This window comes from Lynx rufus, unplaced genomic scaffold (genome assembly GCF_022079265.1).
Source record: "Lynx rufus isolate CCGP_SWC_20201006 ecotype Redwood Valley unplaced genomic scaffold, mLynRuf1.p SCAF_10, whole genome shotgun sequence".
Classification (NCBI taxonomy): domain Eukaryota; kingdom Metazoa; phylum Chordata; class Mammalia; order Carnivora; family Felidae; genus Lynx; species Lynx rufus.
Genome location: NW_025814824.1, coordinates 7890188 through 7905141, shown reverse-complemented (window position 1 = coordinate 7905141; position 14954 = coordinate 7890188). Strand labels below are relative to the sequence as shown.

At 42.5% G+C, this 14954-nt stretch overlaps 1 protein-coding gene across 2 annotated transcripts in view; it reads right to left on the bottom strand.

Moving 5' to 3' along the window:
- The window catches only part of RFX3 (regulatory factor X3), a 286974-nt gene that overhangs the window by 230662 nt on the left and 41358 nt on the right, over positions 1-14954 (bottom strand). The window contains exon 1 of one of the 2 annotated variants that reach the window (XM_047101464.1): positions 3893-5450. The exons of the other annotated variant lie outside the window; for it this stretch is intronic. Within the exon in view, the coding sequence (XP_046957420.1) occupies positions 3893-3926 (34 nt within the window). The 5' untranslated portion in view covers positions 3927-5450. Of the gene's footprint in view, positions 1-3892; positions 5451-14954 lie in introns of those variants that run through there. 2 annotated transcript variants of the gene reach the window in all.

Here is a 14954-nt window from a genome sequence, read left to right as displayed (position 1 = left end):
TGTTAGTGTAATTAGCTAATCTAATTAAATATTAGATAAGTCATGAAAGCAAAAATCAACAGTGTTCTGTCTTTAGAAACTAAATCAAAAGCTTAGGAAAGACTTAAAGGTAAGTCACTACACACTTTGCTGTTGAAATAGGTAAAAGTAAAAAATAGAAAAATGGGCAAAATCTAAAATATAGAACGGTGGTTCTCAAATTTTAGTGTGGAGGCCTTGTGAAAACAGATAACTTAGCCCCAGTCCCTTGGTTTCTGAATCAGGAGGTAAGGGGTGAAGCCAGAAATCTGTACACTAAGAAATTCCGGAGTAGGGGCGCCTGGGTGGCGCAGTCGGTTGAGCATCTGACTTCAGCCAGGTCACGATCTCGCGGTCCGTGAGTTCGAGCCCCGCGTCGGGCTCTGGGCTGATGGCTCAGAGCCTGGAGCCTGTTTGCGATTCTGTGTCTCCCTCTCTCTCTGCCCCTCCCCCGTTCATGCTCTGTCTCTCTCTGTCCCAAAAATAAATAAACGTTGAAAAAAAAAATTTTTTTTTTAAATAAAAAAATTAAAAAAAAAAAAAAAAAGAAATTCCGGAGTAAAACTTGGGGCACCTGGGTGCTTCAGTCAGTTAAGCATCTGACTTCCACTCAGGTCATGATCTCACAGTTCGTGAGTTCGAGCCCCACGTAGGGCTCTGTGCTGGCAGCTTGGAGCCTGGAGCCTGCTTCAGATTCTGTGTCTCCCCCTTTCTCTCTCTCTGCCCCTGCCCTGCTCCTGCTCTGTCTCTGTCTCTCTCTCTCTCTCAAAAATAAACATGAAAAACATTAAGAAAAAATTCTCATGTTATGTAGAGCAGCTGGCCTGGGACCCACACTCTGAGAATCAGTGCCTTTCAATTCTCTAAATTTTAAAATCTACATGAAAGAAAGTGTCAAGTGGAAAGGGTTTGTTAGGAATGTAGATTAATGGGAGACTGGTTCCCCACAGCAAACCTACGATACAGGGAAAGGCCGGGGTCCTAACCAGAAGACAGTCTGTAATGTGCATGGTTTAAGATAAAACAGAATGTTAGTGGGATGTAGGCATCATTTTTTATGACTGACTGTTTTAAATGACTTTTTCAATTAATGGACAAGCTACGAACATCAAACTCATCAGAAGACATCCGTCAGATATGGGCCATTTAGACACCCCTGGGGTATGACAATCCATTCCCCCCACCCTTCACTGGAAGAAGAAAATTCTAACTTGATAGCCTCCCTGGTTCCTAAAAACACAAGCTCACAGCATCAATGAGTCCTTTATGAAAATTAACGGAAGGTAACCTCACTGAGGATGGAGTTGGGAGGTCAGCAGGGGTAGCTCCCAGGCCCTGCCCCTCCTCTTCAACTGCAAATCCACAGTAGGAAGAGACCGGACCTGGCCGGCAGCTACTTCACTATTCCAGCCGAAGGAAGGCTTTTTCTGCCCTGGCAACAGTCCAGCCAATGAGAGACAGTCACGACCCGGCCACTGAGAAGCCACTCTACTTGCGACCCCCAGTGTATGGCAGGGGACTTTTGGTTTCTAACAGCCCTCCCGAGTCCCCTTGCCTCTACAGAAGACCCTATCTCCCCTTTGTTCTCCAGACTTGCCAATGGTTTGACGACAGCTGGTAGCTCCCAGACTGCAATTCTCTGCTCTTCCCAAATAAACCCATTTTTTGCCGGTAAAGAACTGGCGGTTGTGTTTTTAAGGTTAACGCCTTTAAAATGAAAGCTTGGGGCGCCTGGGTGGCGCAGTCGGTTAAGCGTCCGACTTCAGCTCAGGTCACAATCTCACGGTCTGTGAGTTCGAGCCCCGCGTCGGGCTCTGGGCTGATGGCTCAGAGCCTGGAGCCTGTTTCCGATTCTGTGTCTCCCTCTCTCTCTGGCCCTCCCCCGTTCATGCTCTGTCTCTCTCTGTCCCAAAAATAAATAAAAAACGTTGAAAAAAAAATTAAAAAATAAATAAATAAATAAATAAATAAATAAATAAATAAATAAAATGAAATGAAAGCTTAAGGGTGATGGGTATAGAGGAGGGCACCTTTTGGGATGAGCACTGGGTGTTGTATGGAAACCAATTTGACAATAAATTTCATATATGGAAAAAAAATTTAAAAAAAACATAAAAATAAAATGAAAGGTTAAGTACCACTATCCAATTTACACATGAGATGTCTGACGCAGAGAGGGTAAGAAACATCTCTAGAGGTGCAAGTCAGCCTAGGGGCAGCCTCAAGCCTTCAATACGGATCTATCCCCAGATTCAATGTGTTTCCCCCCACCCCCCAATTTTACGACATGGCAGTATAATCTCTGCAAGTGTCCAAGGCAGGTTAGAAACAACACTGGAGTCCCAATCACTCTAAATACCTGTAAAACATGAAATGCTCAAACTGACACAGCAGTGTGGACTAGGTGGATTGTAAGCACTGCATCTGTTGTCTTGAACATCATCAAACATCATCTATAATCTGTACAGGATCATCAAATATAGGGCACTGGAAGGGAGCTGGTCTACCAGCACTGAAGCCAAATTTTTGGCAATACAACTCCACTTAGGCAAGAAATGTGTGGAGAATGGATGCCAGAAAGATTCACAAGCAGATGCAGCAAGGCAAGTGAAATAGAGACAACCAATGTTCAGACACAAAGAAGCACATTAGGTACACAATGAAATAACGCATCTACAGATGTAACATTTAGGGCCTTCTTGGAAACAAGGGCAGAGCCAATCCAGTCATAGTAATCGCTACTTGACGACGCCTTTAAAGCAAGTTATTCATTTTAGAAACTAGAGGAAAACACATCAAAAAAAAAAAAAAAAAGGCAGCTTAGCTCTGTCTTATAAGGTGGCAATGTGTTCACGTAGTATCATATGAATTCCAGAAGTAAAGAGGACTAGCAGTAAGTCAAGCACCTAGGAATGATTAGAACGGCTGCTGTTAAAAACAAAACCAAAAATACACAAACAGAAAATAACAAGTGTTGGCAAGGATGTGGAAAAATTGAAAGGCTTGGGCGCTACTTGTAGGAATGTAAATTGGTGCTGTGATTAGGAAAAACAGCATGGAGGTTCCTCAAAAGATTAAGAATAGAATTAGCATATATATCATCAAGCAATCCCACTTCCAGATATACACCCAAAAAAGCTGAAAACAGGATCTCAAAGAGGTAACTTGTACAGCCATGTTCACTACAGCATTATTCACGATAGCCAAAAGGTGGAGGCAACCTAAATCCCCATCCGTGGATGTGTGGATAAAGAAAATGTGGTACACACATACAATGAAACATTATTAACAGTCTTAAAAATGAAGGAAATCCTGTCACATGCTACAACATGGATAAACCCTGAGGACATTCGGCTACATGAAACGAGACAGTCACCAAAAACACAGACACTGCATGATTCCACTTATATGAGATACCTAAAGTTGTCAAACTCAAAGAAACGGGAAGTAGATTGGTAGGTGTCAGGGGCTGAGGGGAAGAATTAAAGGGGAGTCATTCTTCAATGGGTACAGAGTTTCAGTTTTACAAGAAAAATTCTAGAGATCAGTTGTAAAAAAATGTGCATAGAGTTAACACTATAGCACTGCACACTTAAAAACAGTTAATATGAGTTTTAAAAACTAGGAATAAAAATGCCTGGAATACCCCAGTAAAGTGATAGATAAAAAAGCATTAGAAATGTTCAAGAGAACTTGCTTAAGAAAACCAGAGTCTCACAAGATTAGATGCAGTTTTAATCATCGTAACCTCTTAATAACGCTAATTTCTGTAACACTCTAGACATCTAGGACTTCAGTGTGTTATCTGTGGTGGAAAGACGGTATGCCACATTGGAATTACTCGGAGGTCGTTAAAAATATTACTTATTCTCACCCAGAGAGATGTTCCCAGTTGAGTGAGCCATCATTACAGATGCAACTGTGCTATATTCTTCAACTGTGCTGGGACTGAAAACAGATTGAGAATTTCATTTTTAAGTGATTGTTTAAATCAACAGTAAGAAAATTCAATTTCATCACTTTTCCCAGAATAAGGAAATTACATGTATTGTTTGATATAATTAAACTGTCTTCGTACCATAAAGCTAAACATCGGTTTTATTTTCTGAAGGCATATGTAATACATTATAATTGTGGCAGCTCTACACGACAATGAACAGTCCTTGTGATGAGATTGGCTCTCCACTGAGCTGAGCACCCATGGAGAACAGAATCAACAATATATGGAAAATGCAGATAGAAATACCTCGCAAGGCTTCTGAAATATTCTGCCCAGAACATTTCTCCAGTCAACAGCACCTTCCCATGTACATTTATCTCCAGGTACATCTTCCCAAGATCTACTCTGCTCTCCAAAGACATTGCTCATCTTTTCTTTTCCGCATTTAGAGGAAGGAAAAGAACTGAATTTTCCATACCCGAGCTTTCAGTGACAAAATAAAGGGTATCTCTCATTTCCATATATTTGCCATTTCATCTCCAGGGAAACAAAGCTACAACTTGAGAACCAAGGGTTAATGCAATCATTTCACACTGAGTTCACCTTGGTGCATCTTCCTTCTACCATGTTTTAAATATCTATGGATATAAAGTACCTGACAGTATTATAAAATTAAGCCCTGTAAAAGGATCCGTGAACCAATATGCTCTATTGGTAACATTTCCTTAAGAACATGAATAGGTTATTTGGCCTAGAAGCTATACATTATAATCTCTTTTCTACAAAGGTATACCGGAGCTCCATAAATCTATTTCTCAACTCCTGCCTTCTTTTGCCTTAAACATTTCCAGTGTGCCTTTTGCGTTCCCTTGGTCTGTCTTTCACTCCCCTTTCTGAGTTATTTTCTTAGCGGCTGCCCTGGAAATTACAAGGAGTATTTTAACCTTAAACATTCTAGTCTGGATTAACATTAACTTAATTTCAATAATAATCAAAAACTTTCCTTAGATATACTTCCATTTTCTTCCATTCCTTTTTACTGTTATTGATAAGCAAACTATACTTTTACATGTTATAAGCCTGTCAATACAGGGTTTTTTTTTATTGTTGTTATTGCTTTATGCAGTTGCCTTTTAAAACAGGAGAAAGACATTATGAAGACAAAGGCTTTTGTGAGTACTTTTCTGTATGTCTCATAACTATGTAGTTACTTTATCACTGCTCTTTATTTCTTCATGTGGGTTAGTTTACTGTCTAGTCCTTTGTAGTTACTGCTTATTCTTTCATTCCAACCTGAAGGACCCCCTCCTTAATTATTTCTTGCAGGCAAGTCTGCTAACAACAAATTCTCCAGTTTTTTGTTTGATTTGGTGTGTTGTTACTTTGTGGTTGTTGTTGGCGGCTGGTTTAGTTTGGTAAATGTCTTTTTTTTTATGTTTATTTATTTATTTTGGTGAGAGGTGGGGCGGGGGGGGGAGGAGAGAAAGTTGCAAGCAGGCTCCAAGAGGCCAGCACAGAGCCCAATAGGGGGGGTCAGAACTCACGAGCCCTGAGATATGACCTGAGCTGAAATCAAGAGTCGAATGCTCAACCGCCTGAGCCACCCAGGCGCCCCTCGTTTGGTAAATGTCTTAATTTCTCCTGAATCTTTGAAGGAGACTTTAGCCAGATACAGAATTCCTAACTGGGAGTCTTTTTTTTTTCTTTCAACACTTTGAAAATGTCTTCCAGCCTCCATGGTTTCTCATAAGAAGTCAGCCATTCATCTTACTGAGGATCCCTTTTATGAGATTTTTCTCTTCCTGCTTTCAAGATTTCTCTCCCACTTTTGTAAATTTGAACTAGGACGAGTCTCAGTGAAGATCACTTTGGGTTTGGGGTACACGGAGTTTCTTTCATGTGTAGACTAATATTTTTTAGCAAGTTTGGCAAGTTTTCTCCCATCATTTCTTCAAATACTCTGCCTCTTTCGTTCTTCTCCTTCTAGGCCTCTCATTTTGCATACGTTGGGACCCTTGATGGTGGGTGACCCACAGGACTCCTGAAGCTCTGTTCATTTTTATCATCATTCTCCCCCTCACACTGGTTCATCTCTATGGAGCGACCTCTAAGTTGACTAATTCTTTCTTCTGCCAACTCCTATCTGCTATTGAGCAAATCTAGTGAATTGTTCATTTATCGTACTTTTAAACTCCAGAATTTCGGTATGGTTCTTTTTAGGTAATTTCTAGGTTTATGGATATTCCCTTTGGTAAGATACCATTCTCATACTTTCCTTTAATTCTTCAGATGCGGTTTCATTTAGTTCTTTGAACGTATTTATAATAGCTCAAAGTCTGTGTCTACGAAGTCCCTATCTGGGCTCCCACGGGGACATTTTTCTCTTGGCTGGTTTTTGCTTTTTCGTACCCACTGCCACCACCACCACCCCCCCACCCTGTGTATGGCACACTTTCCCATTTGTTACGTCTCACTTTTTCATTAAAAACTGGTCATTTTAGATAATATATTTTAACAACTGTGGTACCAGAATCCTCCACACTGCTCCAAGATATTTTATCACTCGTGGTGGTGTTGTCCTTTTCTCGGGTGCTGCTCGTTCGGCACTTTGATGAACTAATTCTGTAGGTTCTACAGTCCCTGTAGTGTGTGGCCACGGAGTTTTCCGCCAGATTTTAAGTTCTTGCTTTCATTTTTAAGCCTGGCTTCCAAAGAGTCACACGTGTATCTGTCTAACTCAGTGGCCAGCCACAGGTTGGTCACATTTCCCTAAATGCCTCGCCTGGGTGTCTCCACCCTTTGCCAAAGGCATCTTTGTGAGAACTCACACTCTCAGACTTCCGTCAGGGGATAACACGGCCCTAGTTTTCACTTCCTGCTTAGGCAGAGCCTCAAGGTCAGAGGGGAACCTCCGCTTTCCTAGGTCTTTCACAGACACGTGCACAGCCTTGCACATGGCGCAGCCTTTTGGATGTCCAGGAATATGACAGGAGTTTTTCAGAGTTCCCTACAGTCGGCTAATTCTCCCAGATTTCCTTCTGAATTGCTGGCCAGGCTCTGGTTTGCCTCCACGGAAAGAAAAGCCTTAAGCGGTGGAGACACTGCCAACATTTGCCGTTGCTGCGGCAAAGCCCTAGGGGCTTTCTCTCCCCCCAACCTCCCCCCCCCCACCTCAACCGAGCAGAGCTGAGTCAAATCGAATAGCCAACCACTCTCTGGGAATAGACTTTTCCCAGGGAGCCGCAAGTTTGGACAAAATATGAACCGCGCTCTGGGGAAGGTGCTTTTAATGGGTCTCCAGGAGTGGCCAGATCTCTGCGTCGTGTGCAACGCTGCCTGCTTCTGCTCAGCTGCCAGGCTGGGGAAGGAGGAGAGATGGAAGGGAGCACGAGTTAAAACGCCACGGACCCCGGTGTCCTCCCAGGTTTCAGGATTCTTCTCTCGGACGGAGGACCTGCGGTGCGTTCGCTGGCTGCGGTTAACTGCCAGAATTCTGAAGGAGGAGTTCACTTGGGCTGTTTCTGCTGTCGGAGCAAAACAGTGGTTTTGCTGTTGTTTTGTTTTGCTCTGTCGTAGACAGAGATCAAGTGCACGGAGGGCCTCACTCCGACCAACGTGGAAGCCAATCAACTCTGTGATATTTTAAATCTAGTTTCGCGTAGTTTTTAAGACAAAAAAAAGCATTTTATTTATTTTTTTTTTTAATTTTTTTTTCAACGTTTATTTATTTTTGGGACAGAGAGAGACAGAGCATGAACGGGGGAGGGGCAGAGAGACAGGGAGACACAGAATTGGAAACAGGCTCCAGGCTCTGAGCCATCAGCCCAGAGCCCGACGCGGGGCTCGAACTCCCGGACCGCGAGATCGTGACCTGGCTGAAGTCGGACGCTTAACCGACTGCGCCACCCAGGCGCCCCAAGACAAAAAAAAGCATTTTAACCAAAACAAATTGTTTAAAAAATTATACCTTTTTAGGTCACCAATTCTTTATCTGGTGGAAACTTAAGAAAAAAAAATCTATATTACAACAAATAGAAGAGAAGAGAAACTGATCTGAGAGGGATTCAACTGCACAGACAATATCTCGCCGTACTGCATCTTTCCTGTTTAGTAACACATGCAAGGACTGAAAATAAAGATGGTCCCTGGTCTTATCCTCTCTTGGCCCCAAAGGCCTCCCAGGTCCTTTCTGGAGAACAGGAACAAGTTCACGTGAGGAAGAAAAAGGCTACTCCGTCTGGTCCTACTTGGCCGACCCAGGCCAATTCCAATTCAGTTCCGACAGGGATAAAAAGAGCCACAGGGAGTGGGAGCAGGAAACGCAGCAGAGAAGAGAAACCAGGGACCTGCACACAGGAAGGGACCTTATCTCCTGAGGTTTCTCTGGAGAACCTCCGCACAGAAAAATCACGCTTACCTCAGAATCACCCAAGTATCAGCCAGACCCGTGTAGTCAGGACACAGCAAGACGAGCTTCTTGAAAGGAAGAGTGATTCATTCCTATTATCTCCCTTTAACACGGCCTGATATTGGCAAGCCAGGGAAAGTCCAAAACCATCAAAACAGGCCCCAAAAAAGTAAACAACCTTTAGCAAAAACTTTTATTTTCAAAACCATTCTTTTCCTATTTTTCCTTAGCTCTTCTTTAAGATTTTATTTCTAAGTAACCTCTACACTCAGCGTGGGGCTCAAACTTGCAACCCCAAGATCAAGAGTCATATATGCCCTACTCACTGAGCCAGGTGCCCCTTCTTTTGTCCTTCTTACTGCTGTTTAATCAACTACCCCAAAACCTACCGCTCAAAACAAACAAACAAACAAACAAACAAACAAACAAAAAAGACATTTTATTTGCTCCTAATTCCGCAATCTGGGTTGGGCTCGGCGAGGCAGCTCTCCAGCTAATCGTGCCGGCGATCCCTTGCACGGCGATCCCTTGCACGACTGCTTTCCACCGGCGGGTGGGAACAGGGCTCGGCCAGAACACCAGCACGACTAGACTTCTCTCTCCATGTCGTCTCAGGGCCTCTCTCCCCCCACGTGGCCTCTTTTGCACACAGTCTCTCCAGGAAGGTAACCAAGAATCTTCCATGATGGTTCAGGCGCCCCAAAAAACCCAAAAACAAAAGCTACCTGGCCTTCTTAAGGCTTATGTCCAGACCCGGAAAAGCTTTCATTCTGTCACATTCTATTGGTCAAAGCAAGCTACCGGTTCAGCCCAGGCTGAAAGGAAAAGGACTTCCCAAGCGTGGGAATACCCAGAGGCGTGGTTCCCCGTAACCGCCATCGACCCAACAGACACTGGAAACGTTTCGGCCACTTCCAGGCGGCTGGAACAGGAGCGACCACAGAAACTAGAAAATGGCGAAGCTAAATGAAGGCTGGGCAGTTAGATTCCATTCTCTGTTCCTCCCCACACTGAGGGTCAATCCGGGTTCACTGAGAATCTTAATTACGGGTAGGAGGGAAATAGAAACCTAATTAATCACTTACAAGCCACACAACCTGGGACAACTCAACCATTCTCTCACAGCCTCAGCTCCTCAACTGTAAAATGAAAAATTACACGGGCCCTGCCCATCCTACAGTAAGACTAGAGAGGACAAATAAGACAAGAAATGAGAAGGGACGTCAAAAACCAGAATGTCATATGACAGGATCCTATGTATTGTCAACCCAGCTAGGCTCCATTCTGTTAATAAAATTATAATAATCACAGTTAATTACCCCATATGCCAAACTACCACCACAGCAATGATACAACACGTCATAATGGGCTAAAATTAGGTTATATTGTGTTACTTATAAAGAGTAACAACACTCATACTGACTGTGGTTTATTGTTATCTAATTACACGTCAGGTGCTGTTAGGTGAACTATGACCCTTAAAATAACAACAAGGTAGGTTATTATTCCCCTTTTACAAATAAACAAAAGCCCATGGTCACCCAACTAGCACGTGAAAAATCTATTATAAATGTTTAAAGTATAATAGGCACATGATATATACCTGCTGTCTAAATTAAAAACAAAGCTAGGGCTATCTGGCTTTCAAGTAAGTCTTTCAACTACATCAAAGTATCTCCCTCTCACAATCTCTGTTTTTACATACAGCTACTGAAATTGTAATCACAGCAAACATATCTAATTAACAGAAAAAACTGATCACCTTCCTCGTCTGCAACGTGGCTTCCCATCTGAAAAGTAGCTTCATTTTTTTAAAGCTCTAATCTTTAATCCATCTACTGAGACATTATGAGTAATAATGGCCTTATTATAATGTGGGAGTACCAAATGGGAAAAAAAGTGACACATTTACATACCAAAATGTCTCGAAAACAAACCCCACCAAAACAGCAAATGTTTTTAAATGGCAAAATATGTACACTATGACCAATAAAGATCTATATCCTTATACTTATGAAAAGACCTTGAAATTTAAAAGAGGAAGAAAAGACAATGCCCGGCAGGAAAATGGGCTAACAATACAAATGAGCCATCAACAAAAGATCTGACTAGCAAATATACTTAAAAAAAAGGTTTTTTTTGTCATTAGTTATCAAAGGAATGCAAATCCAAGGGAGACATTTTTCAACTACAGGATTGACAAAAATACAAAAAAAAATTACAGAGATTAATCATCGTGTAGAGAGCATGCAAAGAAACAAAACATTAAAACACTATTCTTAAAAAAACAAAACAACAACACTCTTCTTGAGAGTATACAATGGCATGAGCTTTCTAGAGAGCAAGCTGGTGGTTCAAAAACCATTCAATACGCACCCAGCCTTTTGCCCAGCAGTTCCATCCCTCACAACTCATATAAAGGAATTAACTGGATGTTGCACAAAGATGTATATACAACAATTCATCGTAGCACCAAACCATAGGGTACCATCTCAACGACTAGAGAACCGCTTAACTAAATCGGTAACATTCTTTTTTTTTTTAATTTTTTTTTTTTTTACATTTATTTTTGAGAAACAGAGTGAGACAAAGCGTGAACGGGGGAGGGGCAGAGAGAGTAGGAGACACAGAATCTGAAGCAGGCTTCAGGCTCTGAGCAAGTGGTCAGCACAGAGCCTGATGCGGGGCTCGAACCCACGAACTGTGAGATCATGACCTGAGCCGAAGTCGGACGCTCAACCGACTGAGCCACCCAGGCGCCCCTAAATCGATAACATTCATACAACGGCACCAACATGTTATTTACCACGAAAAAAATGTTGATAGGAGTGTCCAAGTAAAAAAAACAAACTGTAGGACCCAATTTTTGAGAGGAAGGGTACATATTTTTGTGTGTGAAGGGAGAGAGGGCACGCGCATGTGTGAGAAGTACGTCCAAGAATGCCAGATGCACTCGCTAAGAGACAAATCCGAGAAGACAGAACAGTAATCTTGCGAGCACGTGGGATGTCATCTTTGAACAGAATGGTGACTCTTTTTTCGTTTCCTCTTTGTGCCTTTCCGTATTTTCTGAATGTTTTACAGTAAGCATGTATAATTTTTATAGCCACAACACAATAAAATAATTTTCATTTAAAATAATCTCAACTATCATTAGCTTGAGGTTCTGTTGACTTTCAGCCATTATTACTTTTACGATAAAATACTGATTAAAAAGCAGTTCATGTGGATACTGAACGAAAATTTCCACGTATTCCTCTTTCAAATGACAAATGAAGACTCGTAAAGGCTTCATAGGACTGCTTCCACTCGCAAATTATTTAGAATTTGTAATTTCTTTTAAAACGTCACTTAGGGCGCCTGGGTGGCGCAGTCGGTTAAGCGTCCGACTTCAGCCAGGTCACGATCTCGCGGTCCGTGGGTTCGAGCCCCGCATCAGGCTCTGGGCTGATGGCTCGGAGCCTGGAGCCTGTTTCCGATTCTGTGTCTCCCTCTCTCTCTGCCCCTCCCCCGTTCATGCTCTGTCTCTCTCTGTCCCAAAAAAAATAAATAAACGTTGGAAAAAAAAAAATTAAAAAAAAAATAAAACGTCACTTAAAAGAGAAAAGTGGAGCAGCAATGAAGCAAGCATAAATGTACTGCATTATGTGTCTGATAAATAACTTGCATATGTGAAGTCCTGGGCTGATCTGATTCTACAGTTCAAAGAAGAACACCATCGCTTGGTATATTAACTTGGGAGCTTAATACCTTATCCTCGTTATTTACACAGTATAATGAGAGGTCTCAATTAGCCATGGCTGAGATTATCCACAACTAATCTTGCTTCTCAGTTCAGCCCTTGTGCCCAAGTGGAAGCAGTGTAGTTATTTGCTTTGTAGATTTCTGTTCTGTTTACTTTGCATGAAGCCAGGATTCTAGAAAAAAAGAAATGCTTAAGATGGATTCTTCGACTTGGACAGTAGATGGGCAAGTGGCCAGCCACTATCCTCAGGGCTGAGAGTCTGAGTATCACCCCACCAGGGAACTTTGGAAACTCTGGGGGCCGTTCTGGTTGTCACATGACTGGGGTGGGGGAGAGGTTCCAATGCCATTTTGGCCCACAGATGCCAAAACATGCTGCAACACAGGGTACCCCACCAAGAACTGTCCCGTTGACAAGGACAACAGTGTCCCTGTTGAGGGACCAATGGTTTTCTTGCGCAATGTTATATTTCTAGCCTACTACACAGCAGGCATTAAATAATTATTTGTCGAATACGGCTAAAACAGGCAACTGCCAGCACTGAGATACAAATAACATAAAACAACGAGGAGTGACAACGGAGAAGCCAGACCCACTGTGACCTGAGTCAGACTTTTGTGGCTAGGATCCACTACACTCAGGGAAATTCTACGATGAGACACGTCTGTACCCAAAACATGCAGAAAAAAGCCTAAGAGGGCACACCCAAATACAGACGATACGAGGATTATCTTCCACCACAGACAGCCAGATATAGGTCTTCCTCTGTGAGCAAAGATGAGCAATTCTGTCAACTCAAGACACACACACGGTGCCAACCGAGCTCAATCATGCCTTGGCAAGCGGACGGCAAAAAGCATGTGGCTTCAGAGTAAGACTGTGGCCTTTAACTGTGGTTTTGCCACGCATTACCTGAGCAGTTTACTTCACATCTTAACATACCAGTCAAACCTTGGCAGTTTCCGTCACATCTTCGAAGACCAGCCTTCTCATCTATAAAGTGGCATAATAAGGGGCGCCTGGGTGGCTCAGCTGGTTAAGCGTCCGACTTCGGCTCAGGTCACGATCTCACGATTCATGGGTTCGGGCCCCGCATCGGGCTCTGTGCTGACAGCCCAGAGCCTGGAGCCTGCTTTGGATTCTGTGTTTCCCTCTCTCTCTGCCCTTCCCCAGCTTGCATTCTGTCTGTCTGTCTCTCTCTCAGAAATAAACATTAAAAAAAAAATTTTACTAAGTGGCATAATGAAACGGGTTCACAACCCCCCATGCTAAGCCCCTGGGCCAGATAGGTCACATGACTCAGAATCTTTTTTGTAACTTTGGAAAGTAGTATCATATACATGTAACACCCCAGGTGTGTTTAGGGCAGCAACATATAATCATACACATTAATGTTCCCGTCGCTAAACAGATGAATGTTCCATTTGTGGGATAAAGACCCTTAAGGAGCCTTATCTCATTCAGCTCAGGTTCTGCAGCTAAATTAGCTTTCCCACAAACTTAGGGAACTGGTGATTTTCAGAGCCTGTGGAAATCCAGAAGTGCGTATTAGGGATCACGGATCTGTAGTACCTACTTCCCTCGAAGAGATAACATGAGGATTAAGTTATTATACACAGAAGTTACTTACCCCAGTGCCTGACATCCAGGTAGCACTTCGTATTGGTCATTGCTCTAAAATGTTAACTAGTTACTAAATGAGATACCAGGTGATGCAAGGTGGCTTAAGGGATTCGGCTGACTTGTGTTAGCTGGGGGCCGGGCTGGGCAGGGGAGGGGGGGTGATACAGGGGTAAGTACAGGTCAGGAGGTAACCGAAGACAATTACGCTAATTAAAATAAAACAAAATGACAATTTACTGCCCCTAAATTGCAAGAAAATAATGCATCTGTAACATTGACCTCTTAAGTAAACATTTACTTCCTTTTGATAAAAGGCAGTTTCTCCAGGAGGTAAGATCTGAAGATACTTAATAATTTCTGCTTCACATGTGGTTTCCTACTTGCAACTCTAAACAGCGTTCTTCCTATAAGTGGGTCTGATATTGAACATTTTGCTTCAGGCAGGGCCAAAAAAAACCCGGTTTCTCCTTAGCGTAAAAGATTAAAATTAAAAAAGCAGTGAAGTTCTTATCGAGCATGGCAGGATTATAGCAAAATTTGAGAAGTTAAATGCTAAGTGCAAGAAGTATGTTAAACCCACCTCCCAAACGAGGGAAGTTCAGTTTACCCCCTTCTCCCCTCCCTGTTCTATTGGTTTTCCTGATCCAAACTCCTAGAGACCTAACAGTCAACGGAGAGAATGAAGGGAACTATCACTTGTTAAGCACCGCTTGGTGCCATGTATCGGTGATTTATTTTCACAATTACAAGGCGACCGTCACTCTCCTCATATTAATAAGAATATTGAATTGGTAAGTGGGTAAACCATGATTCAAACTCAAGTGAGACTAACTCAAAACCCCACAGGCTGCTTGGGACTAGACCCCCCCCCCCTTATCAAAGGAGAGAGCGGCATCCTCACTTTCTTGACTCTTGCCTTCCTTTGTATTCTTTACCAGATATTTTCAAAGTGCACGCAATAATGTGGGACTTATATGATCTCTCAGAGTAAAGACATCGTCGTTCTTTCTATGATCCCAAATTGAAAATGTACTTACGATTTGATCTTGTCTCTCAAACACTTAAGGGGTTCTCCATAAATTTCAGGCACTGTCTTTAGTGTTAAGAGCATATTTACATACGTATTGCATTGTTCCAATCAGCAGCATAATTATAATCAAAGAACCTCCAGCTTGGTAGCGATTTTAAGGATAAAACCTATATTCAGTTGAATCACCGTT